This window comes from Labrus mixtus, chromosome 4, assembly GCF_963584025.1.
Source record: "Labrus mixtus chromosome 4, fLabMix1.1, whole genome shotgun sequence".
In the NCBI taxonomy this organism is placed as follows: domain Eukaryota; kingdom Metazoa; phylum Chordata; class Actinopteri; order Labriformes; family Labridae; genus Labrus; species Labrus mixtus.
In genome coordinates this window covers 24,277,811-24,291,078 of record NC_083615.1, presented here as the reverse complement: position 1 = coordinate 24,291,078, position 13,268 = coordinate 24,277,811, and the positions used below count along the sequence as shown (strand labels likewise).

Below are 13,268 nucleotides of genomic sequence, written 5' to 3'. Positions count from 1 at the left end.
CTTTTCTAGTCTTTGAAAGTATGTCTTTTGCAAATAAGATGACAGAGCAGTTTGAATGTATCAAGAGAGCACTGAAGAGCCATCTGAGGCTCAGAAAGAGCCAAGTCTCTGTCAGGAGAGAGAGAGAGAGTCCTCTGATAAACCCCAGAAAGAAAGAGAGAAAAAAGACCCAAACATATTCATTAATGAACAGTTGCATAGTTGTAGCATTGATTCATCATTTTTATTTACAATTATCACATTGTGTATGCTTAAGTATGACAAACTGGGATGTTTACACAAATATTTAATAATTAACTGTATTTTAAGTATTATAAACACTGCTGACCTTTATCTGTCTTCTTGTCATATATCTTTCACGTGTGTATGGCAGGATAATCATGTGCTAGGCTGTGATGAAAGCTCAAAGGACAGTCATAAAACACGAGTTCACACGCAGTCTTACCGTCAACAGAGCAACAAGATGTTTTAACTGCTGAACTGCAGATCTGTTTCATTTTGGTAGAACACACACAAAAAAAGAAGCTTATTGATGCTTAAAAGGTGTGGTGAACATTGGTATGAATTAAGAAGATATTTGCCTCACTATACAAATGATGACTTGAGTATTTCAAGAAAACAGTAAGGGATAGAACAAAGGTCAGGTGTTTGTGTGTTTTTCTGTGTTTGGTCTCACAATAACTGAAGCAGAAGGAGGAAGTAAGTATCTAGGAAACAAGGTATGGGGGCATTAAGGAAGTAGTTCAATGGAAATATTTCGTATTTAAAATAAATTCTTTAAATTCTACATGAAAGCTGTGAGACTCAGACTTAGTTAAGAGAACAGATCATCTAACAGATGAATTCAATGTAAAGATACAAATGGTTTGCATTTTTTGAACAAGGCATTTGAAGGGTATTTACTTTTACATTTTGTAACTGCTGGTTCTGGTGTTATTTATCTCACTCTATATGGTAACAGGTTGTATACTTGGTACCACTTGCATATATGGTTTTACATTTAATAATCATAAATTGTACGTTTGTTTATAGATTTACAATAGAAATAGACAATTTCTGAATAAAGCAACCAAAGCCTGGCTTCTTCATTCGTCCTTTTATTTTAAATATTTCTAATATAATGTAATATAATTGGTTTATTGGGTCACTGGTGTTTTCTTTTCTTTCTTGTTTATGTTTTCTAGCCTAGTTTTTGCTTTTAAGGACAGATCATTTGCATAGATGTGAGGCTGCTCTCTTACTGGCGTTTAAGGGTCATAAAAAACAGGAGGTCATCCATAAATCTGGGGCAGACGGGAAGCCGAGAGTTTGTGAGTGTAAGTGATTGAAGAGATACACAGAGTGCTGTTTTCCTTTCAGATCAACCTTAATCATGTCATTCAATGAGTCTAAGATTAAGAAGATGCTTCCTAAGGTAAGAACGATTCAACAGACTATAACAAACATATAAAAACATGACTGACTTGCTTTTTGTACACAATTGTTTTCATTGTTTGCTTTTTTTATCCTTTTGTCATGAAGACATATCTGCGTAAGCAAGTGGCTCAGGAAATAAGCATTGCACTGACTCACTTCCAATTTCTTGTGCCAGTGATGGACAAACACGGTAAAATTAAAATGACCTAAAACTTAGTCAACATTGGGAACATTTAAAGTACAAAGGACACATTCATTGTTTAATGTTTTACAGTTTACAACGATGGAACCTCAAAGGACCTGATGAGTCTAATTGGAACCATTCCAATCAAGTGTCAAGGTAACAATGACTGTATATACTGAGACCATGTCCAAAAAAGGTCTATGTAGCTTTAAGACTGGATGAGATGCTGGCATGCTTCTACCTTTAAAACCTGATGCAACATTGGCACATATTGTAGTTTTTGTTGTTTTTTTAATGATGACTTAGGAATGATCTTTAGTGCAAAGGCAATGAGTTGAAGCCAATGGTTTACGCTCTCAAATGATTTTATTTTTATGTCTCTATCTGCTGCAGAAGTTGAGAAATAAAGATTTTACTAAATGTAGGAATTCTGCAAAGTTTTTTCTGAAATCCCTCAGGTTTTGGGAAGTTGTTCTCAAACAATAGGTAGGTTTTAGATTTAGGTTTTAGAGGTTGTTTTTTGAGGCGGCCCTAAGCCTAAATGGGTTAAATGGAAGCTGATTTTGACATAGTTTTCAATCAATTTAGATACAAAATATATGAAACATAAACTTTATAATCTCTAAGATGGTGTGTGATAAAAAAAAAGGAAAAACGTTTCCTCCTGTTCTGACACAAGACAAGACCTACAACATCCCAGTTTGCCTGTGGCTTGAAGAAAGCTTCCCCCAAACTGCCCCCATCTGCTACATCAGACCCACACGGGAGATGATGTTACTCAAAGGGAAGTTTGTGTCCAGCAATGGTGAAGTGAGGCTGCCTTACCTTGAAGAGTGGAAACATGTAAGACTTGAAATGTTATTGTGTATGCCTGGATATGGCTGCATGTTAAAAATTTACACATTTACACATTACCGATTTTTTCCGGCCATATTTCATTTGTGTGTTGTTTTCTTTACACCTTTCAGGGTGAATGTGATCTTGTGAGCCTCCTGCAAGTGATGTGTGTCATATTTGGAGACTTCCCTCCTGTATGCATGAAGCAATATCCAGAGCCCGAGCAGACCTCTTGTAAGTAACACTCCCACAGGCAGTAAGCAAGCCTCCATGTAGTTTCAAAACATTGTATGCCCTGGATATAGATATTAATCTGACATTCATATCTAGGCTGCATGTGATCAAACATGAATAAAGGGCCTATAAATCTAGGGCTGAAGATATATTGCCTTTGTCAACATGTTTTTTAATTTGTTGTGATTTACAACCAACCTTCATCAATGATACATTTTCTTGTTTTTTAGGTTGGCTGCAGTTCCAGAGGCAACCACAGGTGCTTTCAGGTTCAGATGGAAGCATGTATCTATGTTTACCAAGAGAAGACGACCAACCATTCCAGCAAGAGCATGAAACAACCTGTTAGTCTTCAGTGATATTTTACAAATCATTTTTACAACAGTGTGCTGCCTGTGATTTTTGTTGTATCCTGTGCATAGTGTCAGATGGTATCCATTGATAAATCTGTGTCATTATTCATTCTGTATTTGAAAAAATCCAAATGATTTAGATAGGTAAATGTCAAGTATGATAAAAACATATTGATTGGTTTTATGCTCTTATAATGCATTTTTTTTCTTCTTTTGGTTTTTCATTGAACATATCAATGGCTTCCACATTTGAATGCCTGTAAATTAATTGACCTGAATGACAAACATGACTGTTGGACTTTTGACCAGTGAAAAGATAAGTTACTCATTTAAAGAACTCACGCCCAGCCAATGCAGCCCAATAAAGGATTGTTTGTTTTTCTCAGTGTGCTTCAAAACCTTGTCAAAGAAGACTCAATGAAACGTTTCAATGGATAATTTGAATACATTTTTAGAATTACAGCATTTCACACAGAGCCAAATAACAAAACTATCCCCGAAAACTGGACATTTAACAAATATTGATGGCTGATCTCTTGTGAAAGTGTCGGTTTTATTCAGGTATAAAGGTGTGTTGTGCTATTAAAATAAATTATTTGAAGTTCCCCTAATTTGTGATAGGCTATGGGATGGAAATCAATAATGGGATGTAAGTTAGAAATAATTATCAGTAAATGTTCCATCCTATCTATTCTTCAATTCGTAATGAGATGGTTTAATAAACTGCTATCTAATACACAGTTTAAGAAATGCCTTCTGTACTCAAAGGGGGATGAGATGAAGTTCAGTAAGTGCTAGACCTGGGAAGCAAAAAAAAAGTTAGTGTTGATTAAGCACTTCCCTTCAAAATCAAAGGCACTTTTCATGTAGCCTATTATTTAAGTTCAAAAACACTGACAAAGTTAAAGCCTATTTTTCTGAAAAACATCAAAATGTAGTGAACATTTAGAAAAATAAATAACATAACTGTACTGTAGGTCATACTTTACACTATAGCAAGTTACATATCGTTTTATCACTGTCATGGTTCAAAATCAATATGTTAATAGCCTATTTTTATACGCACACAGTGCAGAAATCAATTTAATAGTTTATGAAAGAAATGATAATGGCAATATAAGATAAGATAAGATAAGATAATCCTTTATTTATCCCACAACGGGGAAATTTACATTGTTACAGCAGCAAAGAGCAAAGATTGCAAACAGAAAGTGAACACAGTACAATTTAAATAAAAAAATAAAAATGAAGATTAAGAATGATTAAAAATTAAGAATGTACAAAAAAATAGATAGATACTAAAAATAGTATCATATCCGTACATGATTAAGAATTAAAGAAATTACGAGCAAACAACCATTGGGAATATTAAAATAACAAATAACAATGTCATAATTTACAGTCTATGATCACACCTCTATGACACGTCATTTTCAGACCGGAAGTTGTCAGGTAGAATTCCGGAAATTCCTGTCGTCAACCAGCGGATATTTGTTTTTTTGGTCTCTTTTAACAACTACTGATAACCTTTTTGGAGTGTTTTCAATTTGAAGTGAGTGGGTGATTCTTGTCGTGTCTAAAAATAGACAGAACTCGTATTGGACTGGAGTGTGTCGTAGACAGCAAGAAGTGTCTGTAGTGTCGTCGGCCCTAGGTTGGGCTAGCATTAGCCTAGCATTCACTGAGGTCCTGCTAGCAAGTTTTAGCTTTTGTTTGGTGTCACTACAGTTGGCATTAAAGTCAGCTGTTCACGTTTTAACTTAATAGCAGAAACATATATCAACCAAAACCATGGCTGTTGTCAACGAAGGAGCCCTGAAGAAGATGCTGAAGGTAAGATATCTATTCATCAGTTTCGGTAACGTTAGCAAGCTAGCTAATACAAGCGATACTAAACATGATACATTATGTTATCTTATTAACATGTTAAAGTTTCCTGGTTAATTCAGAATTAACGACACATTTTCCTCATGTTAATTAGGTTAGATGGTTCATTTTGATCGCAAAAGTAAGCCTCCGTTTTAAAACCTGACCACATACCTGTTATCACTTATGTAATAACTAATAACTTATATAATAATTTATTTAATAACTCTAACCACAATGTACACAAACATTTCACTTTTTTAAATGTGACTTTTACAGCAGTTTTCCTACTGTCCAGTGAACTTTTGTTAAACCTTCAGAGTTGTTTTCGACCACTATTAGCTCAAATTCAACTAAATCCAGTATTTGAAATTCTGTTTAGTATAATTAGTTTGTTTCTCCATTTGAAAAGGAGGCTTCTCAACAAACTTGAACAGCCTCCAGATTGTTTTTTAAAAGGCCTGGTATAAAACATTCTTGTCATTAGGTAGACAGAAAGTAAACACCTGACTAAACTCCCTAACATCAACATCATAGTAAATGACTGAGCTTTTTAAAAAGTGTTACCAATGTGTAATAGATTGTTTTGAAAGTTGAATTTCCATAAACATTCATGATATTTTGTCCTCTTTGTCCAGCAATACAAATACAGAGATCTGACTGTTCGTGAGATAACCAATGTCATCTCCCAGTACAAGGACTTGAAGCCTGTTATGGATGCTTATGGTAAAAGGAATCCTCATGTTTTCTTGGTTTGGTCTGGGATGTGTTGGATATGTATTCTTAAAAATAAATATATAAACATAAAAAGGTATATACATTTATTTTACTTTTTGTATTTCAGTGTTTAATGATGGCTCCACAAGAGATCTGATGAGCTTGACAGGAACTGTGCCAGTGAGCTACAGAGGTAAATAAAGTTTTGCTGGCTTTGTTCAAAAATCACAGTCAGCGTGTCTCTAGAAACAATAGGCATCACATTGTTCAGAGGTGTAACCAGGAAGACTGGGCGATTGAAAGGTAAATGTCAACTTCTGTCTAGACTAGCATACTTGTTGGCTTACTCTTCCTCTCTCTCCATATTTGTGTTCTGAATATAGCTTGAGCTAGTTATCATGGATGTGTTTTTAAATTAAACTTGTCACCTTTAGGGTTAAGTAACTTACAAAACTTTGTGTGTGGCAACATGTAGAGAGAATCAAAAATACAATTTTAGAATGAATGTGTATCTGTAAACAAATTGATGTTTTAATGTTTTACTCAGGGACTGTGATTTGCTGATTTTTTTTTGACTGTTTCCGCTTCTTAGCTTCAACATCGAGCTACAAAACATATTACCACGAGCCTAAAGCCAAACCTGATGTGTGTATGTGTGTTTGCAGGCAATGTCTACAACATCCCAGTTTGTCTGTGGTTGCTGGACACATATCCCTACAACCCTCCCATATGTTTTGTCAAACCTACCAGTGCCATGATGATCAAAACTGGCAAGCACATCGATGCCAACGGCAAAATCTACCTGCCTTATCTACATGAGTGGAAGCATGTAAGTGTAATGAAATTCATCAATTTTTTTTGTTTGTTATAAGCTGTTTATTTTGGGCATGGCAATATTGAAATGCAAAGTTAAAGTTGAACTATGATAAATGCATTATAACAGTTTAGCTTATTCAGATATAAGATTTGAGCTACGACTGCAGCACTCATAGAACATGAAAAATATAGACACCTGTGGTTATTTGGATATAATAAAGTTTATTTATTTATATAGCGCTTTTCACAGACAAAGGTCACAAAGCGCTTTACATGAACAAAAAAAAAACAACAACAACAGCATACATACAATGAAAGAAGACAAAAAAAATGGTTATGGCTACATATTTTGGGCATAATGGTGCTATAATGTTGGCAACAAACTGTCTTAAGCTAATATTTGAACAGTGACTTTTCTATGGTTCATTTGAAATAGCAGTGATTCTTTATTTGTTTTCTTGGTTAATAAAATGTGCCCCTCCCTGTATGTCTTGTAGCCTCAGTCAGACTTGTATGGTCTGATTCAGGTGATGATTGTGGTGTTTGGAGAGGAGCCTCCTGTGTTTTCTCGTCCCACCACACAAGCCCCATACCAACCCTTCCAAGCTGCTGGACCCCCTAACCGTGAGTGACTTTTTTTTTTGCTTGGAAACAGCCTCATCTTCCGCAACAGCACCATAACGAAGCTCTGCTGTTAAAACACCCTTTTCTTTTGGGCTTCTTATGTATTTATTTAGAGATGGGACAGTGGACAGAGTCAGAAACCGGGTTGACCCCTTGATGAGTGTGACAGGGTCCTCTTTCAATCCACCCAAAAACTTAAAAACAGGCGTAGTCGCAGACTGTAAGTGAAGTGTTTTTATTTTTGCCAGCCTCCCAAAGTGCAGTGATAGATATTTACAAAAATGCGAAAACAGGAAAAAATGGTGTTTAGACTATTTAAACTATTTACAAAACAAAAGTCGTCCAAAAACAAAATCCACATAACTCAGCAAACAAACTGTACTTCAAAAAAATGAAGTCTCTGCTGTAACATGTTACCTTCGCTGTAACCATCCTAGACTGCTTGAAAGCAGCAAGCAGTTCTCTTTTAAATACAAGAAGCCCCTCCCACTGGGCGTTATAAATGGCCTAACATTTTAAAGAAACACATTATCTCATGAATGAGCAATTTATACTCTGTTAAATTAACATGGTTTACTCACCCCTAAATTACTCATCCATATTTTAGTACCACCACTGTAATGTATCGGTGGCAATACTTTCAAAACAAACATTTAATTAATCAATCAATCATGTGATCACCCATGCGCGCCCCATACGCCTATTTAGTATGCGGAAATGGGCCGCCTCTGTTTGTAACCAACGGGACACCACGGAGCGCATATGCAACGCACCAACGGTAATACCACTCTGAATCTGTATACATGTATGATACCAAAAATAGAGCTTTCAAGTGTGCACCCTTAATCGCGGTATGAAACGGAGAGGGAAAGGAGGATGATGGTGTGATTTACTGAATGATTATAGGCGCACCGGCAGAGGGAAAAGTTTGACGAATGTGTGTGTGTCAGTGTGTGTTGGTGTGTGTGCTGACTGCAGTCAGTGACGGAGCCTCTCCGTCACAATGAGCCATCCAGCTAAGCAGAAGTTGCTCTGCCTCATCTCGACTTTTATTGTACCTTGAAACGACAAACGTTCAAAGACGAGTTTAAAGCTTGCACTTTATGAATCCTCCAAGGGAAATTCAGTTTTGCTTTTGTTAAATTGTACTGCTAAAATAAAAGCAGAACTTATTTTAATAATTTATATTTCTTTAGAAGCATAAATGAATTAAAATGGCAAAATGTTTTGTGTAAATAAATCTGAGATTTAATTTTAAGGCCTAATCACCCATCCCTACGTCTTTGTACTTTCATATTAATCCCACAATGGCGTAATATTGGTTTCCCAGTTTATGATTGCGTTACAGTGTTGCGTATGCAAAATGTGTAAAGAAACAGCAGGGGCTACTTCTACACACGACACACATATTCAGACATGCACTCACACAATCAGTGCTCTTCTCCCCTGCTGGCTCCGTCATCCTACAGTGATCCTGTCTCGCCCCTGTAACACCCTGTGTTTCTACCTCCAAAGATGATACAGAGTTGGCACGACTTGGTCCTCCCATTACACCTCTGTGACGCCTCTGTGACATTCCTAACGAAGGCGAGGTGTGACAGGGATGCAAATAACGCAACAAACTTACAATTTGAATAGGGCTTCAGTGTCAATGTGATATCTATTATGGCTGATGTTTGTAGGAAATTTACTTTTAGAGAAGCACCCATCCACTTTTTTTCAGTTCTGACCTGATTCTGACACATATGTACCGATACAGATCTTTTTTTAACCATAATTAATATTGTTATTATGGTAGTATGTGTTACGCTACACAAAGCTGTAGTAAACACAACCTTGCATTTCTTCTTGAAAGAACAAAATAAATAAATAAAAATGCAGAAAAATTTAAATTATTCAAAATAAATTAATTTGAACTTTGTCCTGGCTTCACATACAAACAGGAAGCAGCAACAACTGTGAGGTTTTCAAATTAAATCTTTGAAACTGAAATGCAAGAATTAAACTTTTTGTCATATAGAAGAAGCTGTTCCATCTCGTCTGAACGCCCTGGTCAAGTTGGGTCAAAATCAGACCGATATTAGAATGGATCTGTCCCATCTCTAAATATTACATCACATTTTTAGAGATGCAGTTGTGCTTTGAAACACCAGATGGAGCTCAGACTCCATAACGTCACATCATGGCAAATGAAAGTACATGTGTCTGTGTGGGAATGAATGGGGAGAATACTTTGACCTGTATGTCCTGAGATCTAATTGTTTCACCATCTCTCTCTCTGTACCTCAGCTTCATACATGCCTGGAATGCCTGCGGTCTCACCCTACGGTCCAAATCCTAATCCAGGGTAAGATGTTTAACAAAAACAGGCCCCAGGCCTTTCCCTCAGCTGAAGCACATATATATGTCCTAACACGTCTTTCCTGGCATGTTTGTTTTGTGGTTTCTTTATCAGCTTATCAAACAGAAGCCAGTTTATCAGTAAAACACTGCACAACTGGTTCAGTTAAAGTTAAAGCTAGAAGCTAAAGACAGGTCAGAATTGTTTTAAATGGACAAGGTGAAGGATTTGTTCATTGATGAGCATTTCACTATTTGCAGAGGCTATCCAGGATACCAATACCCAGGGGGAAACTCTTACCCAGCCACTGCTGGACCAGCACACTATCCCGGCCAGACTCCAGTTTCCACAGTGGGTATGTATTACACTCATAACCAGTTAGCCTCTGTTCTCTTTCTCATGGGTACATTTGAAAGTTTTGTAGTTTCAATGGAATATTGAATGATTCCATCCTCAAAGTTAAGCTTAATTCACTTCTAAATATACAACATATTTCCTCCTTTCCATGGTCTTTAGTTAACCCTGAAATAAGACAACTGACCTTTTGACTCAAACTCACTCACCCTCTGTGTGACTTCTGTGGCGCGCTGAGCTGCCAGTGAAAGGTCATTAGTGTAACAAGAGTGGGGTGCATTAAAGGCCAAAGGGTAAGATGGACCTGAAGAGTACCCCCTCTCCAGCTCTATCCCCCCTGCACCTCAGAGGCACACAGCGCTATATTTAAGATGGAAACAGTAACTGCACACAAAGACACACCTTGGATCAGGGGACCTTTCTGCTGTCCCAACTTCAAGCACCGGGGAAATGGACCAGCATGCAGGGGGAGCTTCTGATGTCTCCTATTTTTAGTAAAGCAGGGAAAACGTGGGTTTAGCAGAGACTACTCAGATCTCAAAGCTGAATTAACTCTGACATTTGTTATGCTGACTCCAGACTGCACATGAGGGGCGTCTTCACTCTGAAGAAATGGAACAGTGTCTTGTCTATTGAATAACCTGGTCAGCTCTAGTTTGTGTTATTCTTTACCTAATATGTCTGATATTCACTTGTTTAGGTCATTATGACAATCTCATCTCAGTCAGATACTTTCCTTCAGGATTATTTAAGTTCTATTATCTTATCTTACTATATCTTTGTAGCTCATGGTGACCTCTTTGCTGAGAAAGTTTTTTCCATGAATTTCGCTCCCATTCTGTAAATATTTATCTCATCCGACCTTGATTTGGGTGATTTCTCTGGTGTTTTCTTTACACAGGGTCTGAATGTTTGTGATGCAAGCAAATGTTAACAAGTTCATTATACTTCAGTTTGTCAGAAATTCAGTGGTTTATCTTGAGGTACTACTGTACAGGGTCTTTTTTTCCCTGCATGACAGACATAACTCTTCCATATCGTGTCAGTGCCTGTGGCTGGAGGCTTTGTGTTTTATGTGATTTCAGTCTGCTGTTTGTCCCATTCTAAAGATGATATATCAGGGAGGTCTGCTTGTAATCAAGGTTTCTGCTGTTCCTTGACTCGCATCCCTCCTCTTCCACTTCCTGTTCAGGCCAGAGCAGAGATGGCACCATTGGTGAGGACACAATCCGCGCCTCTCTGATTTCCGCTGTGAGTGACAAGCTTCGCTGGAGGATGAAGGAGGAGATGGACAGAGCTCAGGCGGAGCTGGATGCCCTGAAGAGAACAGAGGAGGACTTGAAGAAAGGACATCAGAAACTGGAGGAGATGGTTTCAAGACTGGACCAGGAAGTGGTGAGAGACCCTGTTATGTTATCTAAATTTGTTCTGTCCTCTTGTGTTTTATTTTTTGATTTTTGTTAATGATGATTTGGTTTTTAACTTTGTCGTCACTAGGCCGAGGTTGACAGGAATATCGAGCTGCTGAAGAGAAAAGACGAGGAGCTCAGCGAGGCCTTGGAGAAGATGGAAAACCAATCAGAGAACAACGATATCGATGATGTCATTGTACCCACAGCCCCGCTCTACAAACAGATCCTGAACCTTTACGCTGAAGAAAACGCAATCGAGGACACTATCTTTTACCTGGGGGAGGCGCTCCGCAGGGGCGTCATAGACCTGGAGGTTTTTCTAAAGGTGACCACATCAACACCACCGTCACTCATGCATAACATGAAACACACAGTGAAACCGTTTTACTCATTCATTGTCTTTTGTTACAGCACGTACGTCTTCAGTCCAGGAAGCAGTTCCAGCTTCGAGCTCTCATGCAGAAAGCCCGCAAGACAGCTGGCCTTAGTGACCTCTACTGACCCCGACTAACTTCCTGAAAATATAAATTTCTTCATCTTCTCTTCCTCTCCTCCTCCTCTTTTACTCCCTTTTTTTAATATCCTCTTTTACAAAAAGCTGTCCTCCTTTTTAATCTCTATAGACAGAGATCTGAACAGGGAATCAGTAAATATGCGACATTTAAACGAGTCAGACTGTCACGAACTCAAAACTGTGTGGCCACAGTTCTATAAGGACATCATTTGTTTATTGATCTGACCAAATACTTGTTTAGAATTATTGTGCATTATCATTAATTAAATTACCCACTTTTAAGACATGACACCATTACTTTTACCCAAGTGCAACCACATTGTGAACCAGGTACTGTGATGACACATAAAACATTCTCAATGCACATGCCGTGTTGCTAAAAGTCAGGTTGGATCCTATTCTGTGTGGCTGGCTTACTCTTAGTTATTGTATCAACCTGAAAATGTTTGGTTGCAAGGACGGCCCACAGGTTCTGTTAGCGACCTGTTGTCCAGACAAAGTCATTTGGCTAGTAAGCACAAATTGTTAGGGGCTAGTAGAGAGGGGGCTTTGTAGAGGGCCCCACGTGTCCATCCCCTGTTATAATGAAAAGGTATATTTATCAGGGCAACCTCACAGGACAGACGTTCAGGTCTTTATGGGGCATGAGGTCTGGGTCATGTCCATTAGCCATGGAGTCAGAGTGATGAGGAACATAGACCTGAACTGTGTTTCTTCATCATCTTATTGGAGTCTGTTAATAAGCTTTACTTTGTATCTCCACTGACACATGTCCTCACTACTGTGCGTCTTTCCCTGTTCTGTGTGTTTCATTACAGCATAGTGAGCGAGCGTCTTTCATTATGTGAGTTTTCCAGGTCCACCCTCCAGTCTGACCACATTTACCAGTCAATCATGTGCAGCCGTGGTTTACTCTGTACAGTGTCTCTGATGAAGGTGGACATATGTTTTGCTTTATTCTAAGGTATAATAGAACTTTTCACATTTTTCTTTTCTTTTTCTCACTCAACATGTGGGAAGTGATGACTACAGACGGAATTGTTGAGGGTACAAACACATCAAGAACTATTGTACTAATCAAAAAGCTAACTTATGTCAAGTTTGCAAACAGGTCTCATTTAAATTAGCCTTTTTACTAAATGCACTTTGAATTGTATGATAGAATATCTACTGTTATTTTTTGTCTTGTTTCCACATCAAGCATAGACCACCTGTTCTTTTATATATCTGTAGATTTATGTAAATCAGAACAAATAAAAGAAATCTGATTGAATGGCTCATCTCGTTTCAGATCATTTCATTATTATTTCTGTTTAAGGGGTTATTAATTACACAACAGCCTAAGGGTTTTTCAGTATCACAAGACTGACCACTCAAACAACATTGGTGGATGATCTCAAATTAACTGTACATTCTATTTTTTATACATATTTGTATGCAGATGCAGCAGGATTGCTGTATTCCTTCACAACAAGGTGTTTATAGAAATCTAATGACCACATTGTGATCTCCTGCAAAAAAAAAACATCCACTCTCCCACGTGACAAACGGCCTGTAGTTGTGCACCGAGAGCAGCTGAGTCAGCTGCCCTGTAAACACA

General features: G+C 37.8%; 2 protein-coding genes across 2 annotated transcripts; both read left to right on the top strand.

The window, feature by feature from the left end:
• The first annotated feature begins 1,271 nt into the window (after window positions 1-1,271).
• zgc:123278 (uncharacterized protein LOC641569 homolog) lies at window positions 1,272-3,629 on the top strand. The gene is made up of 6 exons (XM_061036550.1): window positions 1,272-1,414; window positions 1,522-1,606; window positions 1,691-1,756; window positions 2,280-2,443; window positions 2,569-2,671; window positions 2,902-3,629. The coding sequence occupies exons 1-6, from the start codon at window positions 1,373-1,375 to the stop codon at window positions 3,018-3,020; spliced, it is 579 nt and encodes a 192-aa protein (XP_060892533.1). The 5' UTR covers window positions 1,272-1,372; the 3' UTR covers window positions 3,021-3,629.
• An 830-nt stretch (window positions 3,630-4,459) lies between these two features.
• Window positions 4,460-12,941, top strand: tsg101a (tumor susceptibility 101a). Its single transcript, XM_061036548.1, has 10 exons — window positions 4,460-4,857; window positions 5,529-5,616; window positions 5,735-5,800; window positions 6,273-6,436; window positions 6,921-7,047; window positions 9,337-9,394; window positions 9,649-9,743; window positions 10,935-11,137; window positions 11,240-11,479; window positions 11,566-12,941. Exons 1-10 carry the CDS (start codon window positions 4,816-4,818, stop codon window positions 11,653-11,655), a joined length of 1,173 nt encoding a protein of 390 aa, XP_060892531.1. The 5' UTR covers window positions 4,460-4,815; the 3' UTR covers window positions 11,656-12,941.
• Window positions 12,942-13,268: the final 327 nt, after the last annotated feature.